This window comes from Camelus ferus, chromosome 9 (assembly GCF_009834535.1).
Source record: "Camelus ferus isolate YT-003-E chromosome 9, BCGSAC_Cfer_1.0, whole genome shotgun sequence".
Taxonomy (NCBI): domain Eukaryota; kingdom Metazoa; phylum Chordata; class Mammalia; order Artiodactyla; family Camelidae; genus Camelus; species Camelus ferus.
The window spans coordinates 65,873,207-65,893,695 of NC_045704.1; the positions used below are offsets into that span (position 1 = coordinate 65,873,207).

The window sequence follows — 20,489 nt, forward strand, 5'->3', positions numbered from 1 at the left end:
ATAAATGCTGCAAAGGGTGTGGAGAAAAGGGGACCATCCTACATTGTTGTTTGTGGGAAATGTAAATTGGTGCATCCACTACGGAGAACAGTGTGGAGGTCACTTAAAATACTAAAAACAGAGTTACCATATGATCCAGCAATCCTACTCCTGGGCTTCTACCTGGAGAAAACTATAATTCGAAAAGATACAAGCACCCCAATGTTCACAGAAGCACTGTTTACAACAGCCAAGACATGGAAGCAGCCTAAATGTCCATCAACAGATGACTGGAGAAAGAAGTTGTGCTATGTATAAATATATACCATGGAATATTTCCTATCCATAAAAAGGAATGAAATAATGCCATTTGCAGCAACATGAATGGATCCAGAGATTATCATATTAAGTGAAGTCAGTCAGGCAGAGGAAGACAAATATCATGATATCACTTATATGTGGAATCTTAAAAAAAAAAAAAAAGAAAAAATACAAAGGAACTTATTACAAACCAGAAACAGACTCACAGACATAAAAAACCAACTATGGTTACCAAAGGGGAAAGGGAAGAGGCGTGAGGGATAAATTAGGACTTTGGGACTGACATATACACACTACTATATATAAAATAGATAAATAACAAGGACCCACTGTAGAGCACAGGGAACTATATTCAATACCTTGTAACAATCTATAATGGAAAAGAATCTGAAAAATAATATGTATAAGTGAGTCACTTTGCTGTGCACTTGAAACAAACACACACAATTACCGTCGAAGAGGACGTCCTCCCCTCCACACCATCCCCTCCCCCACAACAAGTGGTAAGAGTAGGCACCCTTGCCTTGTTCCTGATCTTAGAGGGGAAGTTTCAGTCTTTCACCATTTGAGTATGATGTTAGCTGTGGGTTTTTCAGAGAAGAGTTTAAGTATGCTGAGGTAGTTGTCTTCTGTCCCTAGTGTGTTGAGTGTTTTTATCGTGAATGATAATGTTTTTATCTTCTGTTAAATGCTTTTTCTGCATTGATTACGATGATCCTCTTTATCCCCCCTTCATTCTGCTAACGTGGTGACTACTGACCAATCTTCACACGTTGAACCAACAAAAGTTAAGAAGGATTGGTGTTAGTTTTCTTCAAGTGCTTGGTAGAATCCACCAGCGAAGCCAGCACGTCCAGGGCTTTTCTTGTTGGGAGACTCCCCTGCCTGCTCTTTTCCAGTTGAAGTACAGTCAGTTACCAGTGTTGTGTCAGTTTCTGGTGCACAGCATAATGCTTCAGTCATGCATATACATACATATATTTGTTTTCATATTCTTTTTCATTATAGGTTACTGTAAGAAATTGAATATAGTTCTCTGTGCTATATGGTATAAATTTATTTATCTCTTTTATATATAGTAGTTAGTATCTGCAGATCTCAAACTCCAAAATTAGCCCTCCATCTCCCACTTCCCCCTCAGATAACCGTAAGTTTGTTTTCCATGTCTGTGAATCTGTTTCTGTTTTGTAAATAAGTTCACTTGTGTCTTTTTTTAAGATTTCACATATGAGTGATCTCATACTGGTATTTTTCTTTCTCTTTCTGGCTGACTTCACTTAGTAGGACAATCTCCAGGTCCATCCATGTGCAGCAATGGCGTTAGCTGGGAGACCTGTGATCCTGATTCAGTCTCCTTCCTAGTTACAGGTCTGTGCAGATTTTCTGTTTCTTAGTAGGTTTTGTGTTTCTAGGAATTTGCCCCTTCGTCTAGATTATCCAGTTTGCTGGTGTACAATGGGGTTTAGTTTGTTCTTCATTTTCTAATCCCTTAGGTTGTAAGGTTTGGTTGTTCATTAGAAATACTTATTGCTCAATGTAAGTATTTATAGCTATAAATAAAAAATGTTAAAGTCGAATTACACAGAAGGATGAAAGGGAAAGTCCTACGTCCATTCCCCTAATTCCACACCCCAGACCTCGTCGCTGTTAACGACCCAGCTGTCTATCAAACTGACATTGTATGGCGCTTACTGGGTACTGTGGTCTACTCATTTGCTTGGCTACCTTCCTCCCTGTGGCACCCCTCTGCAGTAGACCCTGTTACTGACGGGGAGCCTGAAGCAGAGAGAAGTGAAGCAGCGTGCAGAAACCAGGCCGTCTGCTCTTGCTTGTATATAAAAAACAAATATAATCATATTAATTACCAATAATATCAATCCAAATGAGGCAGATGACATCACTCCTCTGCTTCAAACCCTCTGATTCAATAAGAATAAAGCCCAAAGCCCTTCCCATCACCCACTAGGCTTCTTATGAGCTGGCCTGCTTCTCCAACCCGGTCTTTACCACTTACGCGCTGGGTCCCTGTATCCCAGCTACATTCATCTTGGTTCTGTTCCCTGAACCTGCCAACATTGTTCCTGCTTTGTGACCTTCGTGTGCTGTTGGTTCTGCCCAGAATGCACTCTCACCGTCTGCATGGGCTGGCTCCTGCACATGCCTCCCATCTGGCCCGGAGGTCACCTTGGGGAGGCCTCCCAACCCCCATCTGGAAAGAGCCCTCTTCATCACAAGTCACTCTCTCACCCCATGTGAAAATGAATATATGTACATTCATGTATGGCTGAAGCACAGGGCTGTGCACCGGAAATTGACACAGCATTGTAAACTGACTATTCCTCAGTGAAACAAATAAAGTAAAATAAATAAAGGGGATATTGAGAAAAAAAATCATGCAATATTCCATTGCCCAAGGGTAACCGGTGTTGATGTTTTGTTGTATTTTCTTCTAGCCCAGAGGTATCCTATTGTTTCAATTTGTATTTTTGACGACAAAAAGGTAGAATATTTTTTTCATTATTCTTATCAGCTATTTATAGTTCTTCTTTTGTGATTTAGCTCTTCCTATCCCTTGGCCATGGCTGTAGTTTAATTCTCCATTCAGGTATGAGCTCAGGTTTTATCTTAGAAAGGTCTTCCCTGATCACCTCTTTTAAAGCACATCTCTGCCATCTCCACTGCCTCATTCTCCATCAGCTTGTGGGAAGTTGTATGTCCTATGTAAAACACACCACATTCTGTAATTACCTTGCTCATTTATTTACCTATCAACTGTTTATATCCCCACCTCTCTGGGATAATGTGAGACCCACAGGGAAGTAATCTTTTCTATTTTTTAAAAAATTTTATTGAAGTATAGTTGATGTACAATGTTATGTTAGTTTCACGTGTACAGCAAAGTGAGTCAGTCATACACACACACACACACACACACACACACACACACACACACATATATTCCTTTCCATTATAGGTTATTACAAGATATTAAGTATAGTTCCCTATGCTGTAAGTAGGTCCTTTTGTTGGTTATCTATTTTACATATGTTAATACCAAACTCCTAATTTATCCCTCACTCCTTCCTCTTTTGGTAACCATAAATTTGATTTCTACATCTGTGAGTCTATTTCTGGCTTGTAAATAAGTTCATTTGTGTCATTTTTTTTAGATTCCACATATAAGCAATATCATGATATTTGTCTTTCTGTGTCTGACTTACTTCACTTAATATGATAATCTCTAGGTCCATCCATGTTGCTGCAAATGACATTATTTCATTCGTTTTTATGGCTGAGTAATTCTCCATTGTATAAATATACCACATCTTCTTTATCCATTTATCTGTCGAGGGGCATTTAGTTTGTTTCCATATCTTGGCTGTTGTAAACAGTGCTGCTATGGACACTAGGGTGCATGTTATCTTTTTGAATTATAATCTGACCTACCTTCACCAATGACTGTCTTCTGAATAACTAAAACACTGTGTAGAACATCCTGGGAACAGGGATTAATAGATCTGCTGGATGAGTGAATCAAAGCGTACAAAACTGCAGTACTTAAAATGGCCTGCAGCTCTAGTTCAAGATTCTTTTAGCAATGCTTTCTTTTAGTTTACAGTAACACTGGCGAGCACCATAAATCTGCAATGTTTCTTCATATACGCATACCTGATTGCTGGGCTTGGTGGATAAACACTTTCCAAAGTAAAGAGTTTCTGTAACACAAAGGCTGTTACATGCGGGCCCGTCAATAACTCCAGTCTTGTACTTGTCACACTAAAAACCAGAAAAAAATTAGTTAGTAGAAAAATGTTCATAAGAAGAAACACAGCTAAGACACTATAAAGAAGTATTTGTATTCTTTAAGAGAAAGCTCTGTGATGAGAAGAACTCAGGCTTCGGATTCGGACAGACTTGGCCTTGAACCCAAGCTCTGTTCCTCACTAGCTCCCCGATGACGAGCGATCTCGCCGCAGTTAGGGTGCGCACCGGATTCTGAAGCTATTTTTCCCACGCGGCCTGGCCTGAGATGCTACAGTACCTACACTCTCTGAGAACAAGGGCACTCTATTTTTAAAAATGGCTCTGGTTTTAAAATAAATTAGAAAATAAAGTTTAAAATACCAAAATATTTTCAAATAACAAAATTAAGTCCCCTCTCTCATCTTGTCATCCTTGATAGTTCCCCAAAACAAGAAAAAAATAAAAACAAACTGAACTCTTTGACAAAATAAGGTACCAATGTAACCCTAAGGCACAATAAATGAGGAAGACCTGCCAAATTCAGTGAAAATTACACCAGAGTCCAGATGGATGCTGAGATTAAATGCCTGCTAAGACCTCACTTCACAGACAAGGTTGGCAGAGCACTGAATAGGCGGTGCGCCGGAGGAGCTGAACCAGCACTCTGGTTTGCAGTGCAAGTTTAAGGGGCACAAGCTCTGGGAGCTTCTGAGGACTCTATCTGGCATCGTGAAGTGGCAGGGCGAGGCAGTGCTGAACGATAAAAGCCTTAAAAATGTTATCTGTGTTGGAGGCAGACTGTCACTGGCATGAGGGACGAGACAGACCACATGGTGAGCGTCTCTGTAGTTGCTGGGGAGAGGCACTGGCCAAACCAATGTGTGTGAGTGTCTCTGTCTCCCTCATCTTTTTTCCTCTTCACACACACACACACACACACACACACACACACACACACACACACACTCTGGGCCACAGAAATTTCATTACTTGCTTGTTTCACTGCCCCGGCTGTTTCCTGCAAATAGCTGGTTGAAGAACTACTTTCATTCAGTAATGAGTAAAAACCAAAATAAAACAAGGGTGAGATCTATACAGCAAATTTATAAGGAAAAGGAGGAAAGGAACAGGAAAAGGACATGGCAAATAAAGAAAATTTCCAGAAAATATTGCTATGAATTCAAAGGACTTAATGAGACAGCTTAAAACAAGGCCTCAGAGCAGAAGACATAATGATGAGACAAAAGAAAGAAGTGTAAAGTAAGCTAGCAGAACTCAGGAAGGAAGAAAACGAAAAAAACCCTAGAAAATAAAGCCACATTACAAAAAGGGGGGGAATGGAGGTTAGACAAAGATAATAGCACAGTAAGACTCATGAGAGCCAGGCTGAGGAAAATGAAATGGAAATCTGAAAAGAACGAAAAAGAATGTGAGGTAAAATCATAGACAGAAGACAAAGGATATCCGTCATGTCCACACGAGGGAGAACAGAACATGTAGAAAAGAACAAATAATCAAGAGGGAACTTAAGTCTTCTTCACATAAGTGAAAGAAGACTTTAATCTACAGATTGAAAGGATACACAATGTCCCAAGGAAACTGACATAGAATGACCCTTGCGACATATCCCATTGAATTTTACCCAACTTCAAAAATAAATAATCCTTTGAACATCCAGGCAGAAAGATCAAGACACCTTTAAGGTGAAATAAATCAGACTGGCTGCAGATTTCTCCGCAGCCACAAAGGTCAGGAACAGTGAGGCAGCGACAGCAAAGCCTGAGGAAGGAAGTGTGACCTGCCTGTGTCCTAATCTTCTCATCTGCAAAAGGGGATGGTAACAGTACTGGATTGATGGCGTTACTACGTGGTATAATGAAAAAATAGGTATAGATCACCTGTGGTTTTAACAGTGCTCAATAATAGCTATTTACATTTACGTATATTTACTGTTTATATGTCTGCATGTATATTTCCACATGTACACATTTGCTATTTACATATATGCCGTTTACATGTATTTACAACAATGGCTATTTTACACAGCCAACCGTTCTTTCAAGTACAAGGCATCACATATTTTTGAATGTGTTAGGATCAGAAGACAGAATTCCCATTTCTTGCATTTCTTGCAGAATCATTAGAGAATGAGTTAATTTTAGGTGACCAAGAGATGAACAGTGAAGGTGAGCACAGAAACCAGCTGAAATGTAGGACTGGGAGAAAAAGGGCTCCGGGAATCAATTTCATAATGATTGTTTACACAGCATCCGGTAGCTACTAGATGTTTACTGTGTGTCAGGCACGGTTCCAGGGCTATATTTTTATTATCACGACAACAGCCCTGTGAGGGAGACCTGTTGTTACATCCGTGGTGAAAATAAGGGAACAGAAATACTACTGAGCAACTTGTTGAAGCCGCAAAACGATGATGCCAAGACTCCAACCTAGGCAGTCTGGTTCCAGGGCGCGTCCTCTCCATCACTACTGATTGTTCAGAATGTTAATATTATAAACTATGCCAGTAAAAGTAATAAAATTAACAAAACCCAAGAAGGGGAAATGTAAGAGGATGAGGGGTGGCAAAAGGGTCTTTATTTCTTACCTTTAATGTTCAAAGTCAAAAGACAGTATTTACATCTTATAAGTCAAATAACAGAGATATAAGTATATTCAAAATTACAAATGATCACTTGAAGAAATAATAATATATTAATTAAAGTTAGGTAGAGTGAACGAGATGGGGTGAATGGAAGTATAATAATTTTGTCATTGCTTGTGGTAAGAATACATAGGTGTGGTTTAGAGAAATAGAGGATAAAGTATATTTTTAAAAGTTCTTGTATAAGGCTAACTATGAGGAGAGTGGAAATCAGAATGCAAACCATTCTGAATTATCAAAAGGAACAAATGTAAAACAAAGAAATAAACGTGCTCTAGAGAAAGATACAAACCAAATGAATCCTTAAAAACAAAAGTAGGTCATAAAATGTGATACAGAACTAAGTTGTGTCAATAAATGTTAATGGAATAAGCTCATCTATTGTAAGAAAAATATTCTCAGAAAACTGTCAAAAAAAAGTTGAAAATAAGAGCCAAATACAAGCAGAAAAAAAGTTAAGTCACAGTCTTATACCAGCTGAGACTGAATTTGCAGGGAGGGGAACCCATTAAATAAGGCAAAAAAAAGAGCTCTTTATAATATTAAAACACCCATCCACAATAAAGATGTTACAATATTACAGTCATGAATTTCTATAAAGAAAAACAGTAGCATTAAAATTCATTAAGCGAAACCTAAAGAAATAGAAAAAGAAATAAACACAACGGCATCAGATGTAGGAGACCCTAATTCACTTTTCTTAGTCCGTGACAGATGAAGTTTACAGAAAAGATACAGAAGAACTAAATAATCTAACTAATAAGGGAAATCTAACTGCCCCGAGGACAGAGAATAGACTTTTCAAATGCCCACAGAACATTTACAAAATTAGACCAAAAGCTTTATACATCCCCCTAAGGAGACATAGCAGAAACTGTGTTCCCCAATCACCATACAATAAAACTTGAGATTAACAAAAAAAATCTACCTAGAAATTTTTTAATGTTCTTTTAATTCTTGGGTCAAAGAGAAAGTCTAAATTGGAATTTTAAGCATCTGGGAAATAAAAATAATAAAATTAAAAAATATATATCAGACAGAAGGAACTAACTAGTATAAAATAAAAATAAAAGGCTATGTCTACATTCCTGCAACTGAGAGAATTCCTTTGATGTTCATCTCCCATTGGCTGCTGTAGGTCTGCCGCTGTTTTCTGGTTTCTGCAATCACCTTGCGTTTGCTCTTTCCCAGAACGTCCCATCTGTCTGGTTCCCTGAGCCTGATGACGTTACGCTGCCCACAGATCCATCTCGTCACCTCTGCTCTTGGGATCATGCAACCTATCAGAGGGCCAACAACACTGGTTTCCCCTTGTGTGGGGTAGGGGCTGAGGGTAACTTCTTGAGCCCTTCATTTTGGGTTCTTGAATTTTTCATGATCCCAAGGAAACAGCCAAAACACAGTGGGCTCTGATAATCACTCAGGGCTTGCAGAGGCCAGCACAGGGCTCCCTGCCGACACCAGCCACCGTCTGCAGGGAGGGTAAGGACAGCTCTGATGGAGACTGCGGGTCCTGTCCCTGAGTTAAGTACCAACCCCGGGAGCTGCTGCCCTTCCGCTGTCCGAGCAGAAGTTCCTGGGGGAGCCCTCGGCAATACCTGCCTTCTCCTTTGGACCTGGCTGTAACCAAGAATATTAGGTTTCACCTTCACAGAAGGAGCAGAAGAAAGTGGGCCTTCCTTCCCCAGGTGAGCTTCTGGGGAGCTCTAGGGAATGCAGAACCATCTAGTATCTCTGCTCGGCAGCAGACGGCAGCCATGTCACTGGCAGGTTTCTTCACTGAGGCAAAGGTGGGGGCGTTCTTAGAGCTCACTCAGGAGTGAGACCTCCCGCAGATACAGCTTAGTGTTTCCAAGGGTTTAGATCACATAGACCAATTTGCTGACAGCAAATAAGTAAGAAATCAACAATAAAAATAATGTAAAAAAGACACAGACAAGCATGGAAATTAAAAAGGAGAGCCCTAAATAATTTGAGTTAAAGGAGAAATCAGAGTGGAAATGCAGACTATTCAGAACTGAACAACAACAAAGGCACACATATGGAAACGTGTGGGATGCCAAGAAAGAACGCTTAGAGGGAGATTTACAGCTTTAAATGCAGTGATGAAAAAATAAAAGACTGAGATAAATGGTAAGCACTCAACTAAAGGTGCTTTAAAAAATCCCAATACTAACAATAAGGGAATAAACCCCAAAAGAAGTAGGAAAAAACCCGCAGAAATTCATGGAGAGAAGGTCAGCGACACGTGAGCCGTGTCTCTGGAAACTTCAACAGCAGAGACAGACCTACAGCAAGACGATCATGAGAGAAGGAGGAGGCACAAATAAAACTTGTGGCGATGCATCTGAAACTTAGCAACTTTTCTAAGAAACATAAATAATAAAACATGATGCAGGAAGAAATAGAAAATCTGAACAAGACTAACAAACATTAAAAAAAAATGGAATCAGTAATGAAAAATCTTTCCCTCCAAAAAATCAGGTCAAGGTGCAGTCAGTCTAGGAGGGCTTCAAGGTGCCTTCGTTGGGGAGGGTACAGCTCAGTGGCAGAGCGCACGCTTAGCACGCACGAGGTCCTGGGTTCAATCCCCAGTCCCTCCTCTAACAGTAAATAAATAAGTCTAATTACTTTCCCCCTCCAAAAAGGTGCCATCAGGGTGGAGTGCTGTTTGTAAGAGTGGAAGTTAGTAACTGCATAAATGTCCATCAACAGAACGGCTGAATAAAGCGCGGTACACTCATACAATAAATACTACGCAGTAATTAAAACGAAAGCACTCAGCCTACGCGTATCAACGTAGAAAAATGCTGAAAACATAGTATCAAGTGGGAAAAGGTGCAGACTGATATGTGCAGTTGAGTATCATTAGAGTTTAGAAACACGCAAAGCAATACCATAGATTGTTCATGTACCTACACACACTTAGTGAAAATCCGACAACACGACGGCAAGGACTCACACCAAAGTCAAGATGGTGGCTACCGCTGGGGAGGGGGACAGGGCCCGGGAAGGAGAAGGAGAGCTTCAAGTGCACTGTCTAGGTTTTCCCTTTTTAAAAATACAGCAAATGTGGCAAAAGGTTATGGTTTGTTGCGCAGACGGCAGCACACAGGTGTCTGCCGTGTTGCTCTCTGTGAGCCAGCACTGTTCCGGGGGCTTTTCATGTGTATCTCTTTAATCCTTACAACCTCCCTGTGAAAGAGATCTAATCATTATTTCCATTTTATTGCTAAAGAAACTGAGGCATGAGGAGGCTAAGGAACCTGCAGAGCAGGTCAGTGGTGGCGCTGGAATCCGAACCCAGAGAGTCGGCCTCCAGAGCCGAGCTTGCAGCCACTGAGGCAGAAGCCCCAGGCCGGCCTGTCGGGGAGACCTACACGCGGAGCAGGCTGGGCAGCGGTGGAGCCGGAGGCCCGGCCCCGGTGCTCCTGCTCAGGGGCTCTGGTCACACGTCACACTTGTTCCCTTTGCACAAGCAACTCACAGTAGCGCCAGGACTTTTATATTTGTTCCCTGGGGACTTTGCATATAATTGCACGCATATAAAAAGCACCTCCTGGATGGGTGAATGAATGAAGTATATTATGGGTCTTTATTCAGAAACAGGGCGCTCTACCATGGACAACTCCCGGACCAGGGCTAACCCGCTCCAGCTGCCCTGATCTCGGGCTCCCGCGCCCTGAGGCGCGCTCCACCTGCAGCTCTGCCCCAGGTCAAGGCTGCAACGCGGCCCCTTCCACGACACCCATGTGCCAGTGAATAATCCAGAGGCTGTGTTACCCTTCCTGAGCCCATATTCTCTTCCCTTCTCTCCTAGTATTCCCAAATCTAACGCCATTTATGTTTGCACTCTCTTCCCTAGTGCAGTCAGACGATCTGAAGGCACCGATGTCACCACAGTCACCCTGAATCCCCCCCAGCACACAGGGCAGAGCTTGGGATGTCAGTGTCCAATAAATGGTTATTAAATAACTGCCATAGAGAACATAGAGATTTGATTTTAAAACCTCATTGAAGATAAAATTAACGCTTTTCCATAATATTTAAAACATTAAAAAAAAAAAAAAAACCACAAACCAGTGTCTTATTAGTAAACTGTGACACTGAAGACAAGTCTGGCATTCAGCTGCAAGAATCAGATTCTTGTTTTGAGCAAAGGCCCTAAGCCAAGCCGGCATCAAAGAGGCAGTCACAAAGAACAGGCTTTTCAACTTGTGGCTTCCATCCCAAACCAAAGGCAAATTTCCCACATGCTTCTACGAAAAGAATGGCTGGCCACATACTGTTGTGTTTTTTGTTTTGTCTTGTTTTCAGGAACGGCCATACACACAGACTATAATCACTGTCAGAATCTGATCTTCTGACTAAGAAGACACAGAGACCGTAAAGAACCCTCAACATTACGTTAGGACACCCGGTAGAAAGCGCCAGGGGTTTATTATTGTGCCTCTCTGCGCATGCCCCCTGCCTGCGCACCCCCTGCCTGCGCACCCCTCGCACCGCCAGAAGATGGCATCTTCAGCTCAGGTTTACAAAACATTCGTGAAGAAACAACTTCATGAGATATCATTTCGTCCCGGTAATAATTCTGGCGATAACAATGAACAGATGTACTAGGTTTTAAATAATTTTCTAAGAGCCATGTTCTAAAAATGTATTTCAGACAATCTTATCAACTTCTTTTTCTTAGGAAAAAGCACCATAATTGGGTTCTTAATTCCTGAAAATTTGCGGTCTCCAGTCAGCACCATCGACCACTCCCCACGTCAGCTATTTTAGGTCAACTTCACCATTCTCTGCAGTGTCACTGTACCTTCAACCTCTCATTCTGCTCTCCTGACTTCTTTCTCTCGGCCATTAACGGTGCTCATCAGTCTGTTACACACACACACACACGTGCACCACCCCCCTCCCCGAACCCTCTCCACTCTTCCCTTCCCTTCTGTTACAATGTCTGTAATTTACTGTAAAACTTTGGGACACACAGTGTGACATCTGTGCCTGTTCACAGCGCAGGTGCCTCTAACGCCCCAGCCAACAGCACACAGGCGCTCAGAGCGCTGTCCATCAGGGGGTCAGGCAGCTCCCGCTGCAGAGGCAGCGCCTTGAGTGCGTCTAGTACCCCTGTCTTGATCAAGACGGATCCACTCCTGAGATTTTGTTAATCAGCAAACTAGGATTTTACTGGTGAACTCTGAGGCTAACTGGCAGGATGAAGTGAGAAATGAACTCTCACTGGTGAAATTAAAGATATTTAAGGGATGTGGACTGGCTAAAATATGAGCTGCTCCCTGCTCTTTGACAAAGAACGAGCTGAAGCCACAGCCTCCCTCCCTGAGAGGTACCCGGACCTGGGGCCCCCAGGGCCAGGGGTTCTGCAGCAGAGGCGTGGCTTCAGCTCTCCCAGAGGTCTTGCTAGAACAGACAGCTGGACCCCACTCTCAGAGTTTCTGAATCATTAGGTTTTAGGAGGGGCTGAAAATGTGCATTTGTAGCAACTTTCCAGGTGATACTAATCCTGTTGGTCAATGAGACCACATTTTGAGAATCACTGGTTCAGAATTTCTACTTGCCTGATGCTAATTATCAGGGTAACAGGACTCTGCCTCGGAAACCTTTCCTGCAAGCTGACAGAGCACTTAAAAGGCCAGAGTTAGAGCTTTAATGAATTTACAGGCTGATTATATGAAGTGTTTTGTGACTGCTTTTAAATAATTATGTGCTCAATAAATGCCTATATGTATAGTAAAAACAATTTGCATTATAACCTAGCAATGAGGTTGTATGGATGTAGTTAACACTCAACCATATCCAACATTTTCTATGGCTACCATTATCTTTTAAAATAGAATCTAAGGAAGTAAGAATGACCAAGCTGGATTAAGTCCATTTAAAACAATTTCCCAGCCAAAAGGTGGAAGCAAGCCAAGAGTGGATGGATGAAAGGATAAACAAAATGTGGTATATACACACAATGGAATATTATTCATCCTTAAAAAGGAAGGAAACGCTGACACACGCTACAATGTGCATGAACCTTCGGGGGTACTACGCTAAGTGAAACAAGCCAGTCACAGAAGACAAATACAGCTGACCCCTGAACAAGCTGGGGTGCCCCCCTCCCCCGGCAGAGAATCTGCACATAACCTTACAGGCAGCCTCTGTAGCCATGGTTCTGCACCAGCGGGTTCACTCAGCTGTGGATCATGAATACCGCAGCACATATTCAGTGAAAAAAATCTACCATAAGTTGACCCACGCAGTTCAGACCCATGTTGTTCAAGGGTTACCGTACAGTGTGATTCCACTATGAAGTCTTTAAAGTTGTAACACGCATAGAAACAGAAGGCAGAATGGTGGTTGCTGGTGGCTTGTGGGAGGGAAAATGGGAAGTTGTGGTTCAAAGGGTGCAGAGTTTCAGTTGTGCAAGATGAAAAAGCTCTGGAGACTGGCTGCAAAACAATGTGAATATACCTAACACTACTGAATTGTACGCTTAAAAATGGTTAAGATGCACAGTGGAAATTAGTATGGCAGTTCCTCAAGGAATTAAAAATAGAACTACTATGCAATCCAGCAACCTCACGTCCGCGTACATATCCAAAGGAAGGGAAATCATTATCTCCAAGAGGCAGCTGTGCTTCCGCGCTCATGGTAGCGTTATTCACAACAGCACAGGTTATGGAAGCACCTCAGTGTCTGTGGACAGATGGATGGATACAGAAAATGTGGAATGTAGACACAATGAAACGTTCCTCAGCCTGTCACATGCCACAGCGCGGATGAATGTGGAGGACACTATGCAAACCGAAATAAGCCAGACACAGAAAGACGAGCACTGTGTGGTATCACTCATAAGTGGCATCTGAAAAAAAACTGGTCACAGAAACTGTAGTTTCTAAGAGTAGAAAAGTGGTTGCCAGGGCCTGGAAGGTGGGGGAAAGAAGGAGAGGACAGCAAAGGGTCCGAACTTTCAGTTAAGACAAGCGAAGTCTAGGATCTGATGCACGACTTGGTGACCATGGTTGCTAACACTGCACTGCATAACTGAGACTTGCTGAGAGCAGAGCTTAGCTGTTCTCACCAGAAGAAGGTAAGCATGTTGGGTAATGAACGGCTGTGTTAATTAACTTTAGGGAGTAACCCTTTCAGTGTAAACGTGTGTGTACTTTAAATGTTTTACAATTTTATTTGTCAATTACACCTCAATTAAGTGGGGGAAAGGTAATAACAAAGTAAAAAACGAACATGGTTAAGAGGGTAAATGTTATGTGGATTTTATCACAATTAAAAAAAAATTAAAACCCAAACCAACCCAACCCAACAGATTCCCCCGCACAGTTTCTAGAAATAGTCTACACCCGCTGTCAACACTCATTTCCTCTTGTCCAAACTTAACCCAACATGTTTTGACTTTGGACGCTATTAACACTGAAAATACGCACCAGTTTTGACAATGAACTTTGAATTGCAGTTTCAGTGCTTACGGTGTTTAACGTCTCTTCAGCATTCATCCTTGGTGACCACTCTTACTGGCTTCTCTCCCCATCTTTTCCTCCTACTTCTCTGGCCACTTGCTGAGGGTTTTGTGTGTGTGGAATTCGCTTCCTTTCTCATAATCATAAATAGAGTTGTTTCCCGGGGTTTTGTGCTACTTGCCTTGGGTTCTCGGTACACAGTCATGGGTGACATTTATCCCCCGGGCTCTAGCGACCGCTCTCCTTGCTCAGGTCCTTCTCCAGAGTTAAATACCCAGGTGCTTCCCAGGCATCTCTTGTCTCCACTTGGATAACTTAGAAGTGCTTCACACTCAACCTTCCCCAAACTGAGCTCACCACCTCCTGCCTTCCTCTGCCCCAAGGGTCATTCTCGTTTATTTCCCACCTCATCAAAAGGTGCCACATCCACTTAGGTAGCCCAGGGAGGGAACAGTGAGATGTCCCAACTGCCTGCTTCCTCCTCACCCTCCCACATTCAACTGCTCACCATGTGCTGCAGGTCACATTACTTCCTTAATATCCTTTGAAGCTATTTCTTCCCCTCCATTCCCACTGCCAATGCCATGGTTTAAGTGCTCACTGCTTCGTGCCTGGCTTATTGCCACAACCATAAAGCTGGTCTCCCTGTGTGTGAGTCTCCTATCCAATCCACCCTCCACTACAATGGTGAGATTTGTCTGAAACATAAATCTGATCACTCACTTCCCTGTTTAAAAACTTCTATTGATTCTCCACTGCCCTGAGGATAAAAGGCAAACTCCTTAACACAACATGGGCACACAGTCTTCTCATTCGAACTCTGCAGACTTGACCTCTGTAAACTGCCCCTCACCCTCTCTGCTCTAGCCATGCTGTCCCCAGGTGTAGCGTTCGTTCACATCTTTGTAGCCTTGCACGTGCCTCCTCCTGCCCGCAATGCTCAATTCTTCAAAATTCAGCCCAGATACAACTTCTTCCTGAAAGTCTTCTGGAACCTTCTCAGTTAGGACTGCCCAGTAAAAAAATATATCGCATGGGACATATACTAAAAAATTATTAGTTGTTTACTGGTAATATTTGGGACATCTCTACACTAAGAAAATTCATTATTTTAAACTCAAGTTTAACTGAGCTAAATCTAGCAACCTCACTCTCAGTCTCACTTATGTACTTCTTGTTGTTTATTTTTTTCACGCCCTCTACTGCTCTGCAAGCATCTTCAGGGCGGGACCGTGCCTTATCTCTGTAACTCCGGGTTCCAGCACAGCGCTAGGAAGCACGTAACTAAATCACGTGGTGCTTTATCGCTGGCTTGTTTCTTCTGAGCTGGCTTCAACCCCGAGTCTCCTCCCTGCTTCTCAGGAATGATGCTTACGATAACAGTGCTGTCACCTGTCTCAGCATCGTGACATGAGACCGTGCAGCACAGAGGTGAAGGCCACTGGAAACGCTACGATAACTTAACCAGTAAGATTAGCCTTAGAACAGGGCTTATGTCTGTTATGACCTGGAATGCATTTCTTCAGTAAATATTTTTCTGTAACTTTGCAAAGACAAGCTTGGTAACCTAACTCAAGTCGGCATAAAGGAAGACCATACTTTCCTTAGAAGGAAAAAATTAAGGTTGTACTTTAAAAATGGTATGTTCCAAGTGAATTGGCCCCATATATTTTTAAAATATAGAATAACAGCACAAAATAAACTTCTAGAGTCAAATAATTGATCCTGCACAGATGAAAGCTAAATGAAACCATTCGTTATACACTGCTATCTAATCGAAAACATGGTTCTACATATCTTAAATTTAGTCTATGTTAAGCTAGTTGTTTTAAGCAACAAACCATTATCTCTAGAAATAAAATCTTAAGAGAGACTGTAATAAAATTTAGAGGTTCTTTCATCTTTTAACGCTTCCATTTTAAAGCATGTGCTCATTGTCACAAAGGCTCACCAGAATGCGCAAGGAGTGATTCCTCATTACTACCTCAGAACGCTCGCACGCGGAGGCACACAACAGAAATTTCAAATTAACAATGCTGTCCTGAAAAATGTCTAGAGGGAAAATTTCCCTCCTCCACCACTCTTTTTCTCTCTAGTTTTTAAAGAACTCAGCAAACTACAGACTCAACCTGTGCAAAATTTCTTTATGGTTAGGCACAAAACAGGATTTTGCTGAAATGATGAGTGAATCAGTGATTGCATGATCAAAAGGCACGATGAATTTTACGACATATTATAATTAGCCTGGTGGAATGAAGGAAAAAGTACAACTGGAAAAAACAGATCCTTCCAAGCACATCTAATTAGGGTTAGTTACTGTTGCCCTTGGTTTCAGGAAGAGCTGCCTTTCAACAAAGGAGAGCAGAACACAGCTCTCATTTCCCGCAGCTTCCACAAGTTAACCTGGGCTTCCCAGGGCGCAGCACCCCATTCCATGTCCCTTCTAGGAGTTTTAAAAGCCTATTACGATGGGGGAGGTTGTAGCTCAAGTGGTAGAGAGCATGCTTAGCATGCATGAGAACCTGGGTTCAATCTCCCATACTTCCTCTAAAAATGAAGAAATAAACCTAATTACCTCCCCCACCAAAAAAATGTAAAATAATTTTTTAAAAGCCTATTATGCATTTCACTAAAATCAGACTCTAAACAATGGCTACGACAGTGGAAAGTTTCATACTTTTATCAAAAACTGAAAAAAAGACACTTGAATTCAATTGCAAGTCAATGTACAATGTGCAAAATAAATCTCAGTTAGGGTTCCTAGCTTCCTAGAAGCCTACAGAAGTTAAGAATCCCATTAACTTTTAACATCTTTAACAAAATTTATCCATTAGTTACAGAAAAATATCTCAGGGCAGTAATACTAATAAAATTCTATAGTGATTTCCAGTGTTGATAAGAAATGTGCTTGACTACTGAGTGAGACTCACTCACAGCACATAATGCACATGAAATACATATCTGATACGTTCAACATTCTACGTTTGCTTTTTAAATTTACTATAAAAAGAGGAAAATATATTAATTTACAGGCAGACAAAAGGCCTAGCCCCCCGTGCGGTCCCAGGAACCCTCCGATCTGATGTTAGTCAGCTTCTCGCTCTTTGGGATAAAAGTGCTAAGGTGAGCCTGGTTTGTAATTAGAAAAGGAAAGATTCTTCTCACTGTCTTTCCAAATTCTTCCTATTCTGTAAGGCCCTGCAGAAGTTCTCTCCCTACGAAGCCTTTCCCTACTGTTCTACCCAGGTTTCAAGTCAAAACGCCCCCTTCTCAGGGAAGCCTGTCCCAACCACCCTGGTTCAGACAGGATGCCCCTGCCCTTCTCTACCAAATAGGACTGTTACATCCTTTCTCGCCGCACTTCTCAGTCCCTGAAGCCACTTACTTGGTTCTGTTTTTATTATTCGTGTTCCACTACAGGGATGTAAGCCCCTTACGACACGGACTCTGCTTACACTGCATCTCCAGCACCCAGAGCAACGACTGACACACAGCAGGTGTTCACGAAGTGTCTGCTGACTGGTATCGCTTCTAAAATGGATGACACTTTTTCTACGACTGCTATGTGATAGTAATTACCTTGAAAATAAATATTAAATGATTAAAAATAGAAAAAAAAACTAGAGAGAAGTTAAAAGCTAAACTGCCAACTTTCAAAGAGAAGAAAAGGACCCTCACTTACTGATAAACTTCAGTAAACAGTATTTGTGGGGAGACTTTTGGATCTGCCGTGTCTCTTTATAATCTCCCTTAGTTCATTAAGATGAAGCTGATGGAGGATTTTGAAGGAAACCTGTTCACGGTTATACACAGGACACTGTGATCCTTTGGCAAGCATGTTTTTGCTAAGTGTGGTTTGAGATAATGCAGGTTTATATTTTTATATCCCAGATTGAAAATCAGCCGTCTTATTATATGCTCTGGTTCAGTTCACTCCACTTAAGAGAACATTCTACACAGTAATACAGAGGGAGAGAGACAATTACTTGAGACTCCACATTTCAAGACAGGAATTACTAGGACCAGAACAAGCAGGAGTGGATATTGACATAATTTACAAAAAGGCCAGACAATTACTCAGGCGGCTACTGCAAAACTGCAACCTGGGAGAAGCAAATGTAAAAGGTGTTATATTTCAAGCCAGTGAGGGCTGATTCAGCCTTTAAGAAGAGGTATATAGTTCACGTGGTATAAACTTGCATCAATATATATAGCCATGGTTTTTCCTCTAAACATCCTCCTTGTCTTAGAATTAGCATACTTACACGAATGTTTTCCTATTCTTTTATTTTTAACCTACCTGCATCTTTATATTTTAGATGTGTCTCTTCTATTTTCTGTTTTTTAAAATCTGTTCTTACATAGTAGCTAACATTTGCAAATCTCAAACTCCCAAATTTCTCCCTTCCCACCCTCTTTCCCCAGTAACCATAAGATTGTTTATGACGTCTGCGAGTCTGTTTCTGTTTTGTAGATGAGTTCATAGTGTCCTTTTCTTTTTCTTTTTTTTTAGATTCCACATTTGAGTGACATTGTGTGGTATTTAGATGTGTCTCCTGTAAACATCATATAGTTGTGTTTTTAATTTTAATACAGTTTGACAATCTTTTTTCTTTTAACTGAAGCATTTGGTCCCTTTACAGTTAATGTAACTACCAATACACCTGGGTTTAAATACACTACAGTCAGCGCCATGATAAGCCACCATACCTCCTCCAGAACTGGGCCACGCGCTCCCTAGGCTGCTGAGCGTACAGGAAGCCAGCAGCTCTCAGCTGAACTCTCTGGGCCTCGCCCTCAGCTGAAGGCATCCTTGCCCAAGGTCACATCTCCGTGAAGGAGGGTCGGGGAGGGTGGAAAACTGTATCCAATGGCTGATCCGTGAGGGGGTAGGAAAGCCTGGGGCTTTTCAAGACCATCCCAGCGGTTCCCTGTAGAGTCCACGAGGCCTATGGTGAGGCCTGTTGCCACTGCAGCCGTTTAACCTTCTCCTTCTGGTCTGTCCTGCAGCCTCACTCCCAGGAGCTGCCCCCATAAACTTCCCTCAGGCAAACCTCAGCCTCTGAGCCTGCTTCTCGGGGACCTCAGTTTGTGACCTGTGTCGTCTTATGATGTGCCTACCCCTTCCCCTGCCTGTTATGTTTCTTGTCCTCTGCTTTCTTGCCCTCCTCAGGACTGAGTATTCTTTCATTATTCCATTTTTGCTATGTTAGTTTGGAAATAGTACACTCTTCTTCTACTCCAGAGGCAACTCTAGGAGTAACAATATGCGTGAATTAGCAAAGCCGAAGGTTAGCTGAGCAATACTTCTCCCCTACTCTGCAACAGGACAAGGGTTCTAAATTTTTAACTTGCTTTACCCTTTCCCCATTTTATATGTAATTATTGTTCTAGGTGCCTCATATACGTAGAATCATACAAAATGTGTCCTTTTGCTTCTTATTTCAATTAGCATGGTGTTTTCGAGGTTCTTCCACATGGCACCGTGCATCAAAACCGCATTCTTTCCAAAGGGCGAGCACTACTCCGCTGCATGTATGCGCCACACTTGGCGTCCGCGCTCAGCTGTGAACAGACATCGGAGTGTTTCCGCGCTCTGGGCCACTGTGAGCAGCGCTGCTGTGAACGCTGGTGCGCAAGCCACTGTCTGAGTCCCTACTTTCACTTCTTTTCTATTAGGTACAGAATCACACGGTGATTCTACATTTAACTTTGAAGGATCTCCCATATTGCCTTCCCGATTCTCTCGAATACTTTTCAGTTCTCTGCTGAAGCTACCCATTGTTTCATTTTCTCTACCTTTTTTCCTATTTACTTGAACATGAATATAGTCATTTTAATCTCCTTTTTGGGTGACACCAATCCCTGGGCCGTCTGTGAATCTGCTTCTATTGTCCATGTGTATCGCTTGGTTTCTGGTCACGCCGTCCTGTCTTTTGGCGAGCCCTGTGCTCTCCCACACAGTGCCTCCAGAGAGGGCTTCGCTCCCCTCGAGTCGGCAGACAGTGGCAGCTCATCACTGGAGCTCAGTCAGGAGCTGTGCGGAGTGAAGGCTGGGCTGCACCGCTGGTGAAACTGAAGCTATTTTTGGCTCATCTCCATTCCAAGAGCATAGCCCTCCAGGATTTTTAACTACAAGCCTGGGAATTCATCGGGGTTTCCCTCTCTGGCAGGTTCATACCTCTAGTCTGCATTTTGTGAAACTGCCAAAATGTCTGCTTTTCAAAGGCTTTCCAGTGAGATTTTTAGCCTCCCATTCTGTAAAGCCCCGGGATTTGGCAAGGATCCCAGCAGGGTAACTA

The 20,489-nt window shown here is 42.2% G+C and overlaps 1 protein-coding gene across 1 annotated transcript in view; it reads right to left on the reverse strand.

Moving 5' to 3' along the window:
• The window catches only part of DIPK1A (divergent protein kinase domain 1A), a 95,123-nt gene that overhangs the window by 6,629 nt on the left and 68,005 nt on the right, over window positions 1-20,489 (reverse strand). The window contains exon 3 of the mRNA XM_032487093.1: window positions 3,970-4,077. Coding sequence (XP_032342984.1) covers window positions 3,970-4,077 — 108 coding nt within the window. The remainder of the gene's footprint in view (window positions 1-3,969; window positions 4,078-20,489) is intronic.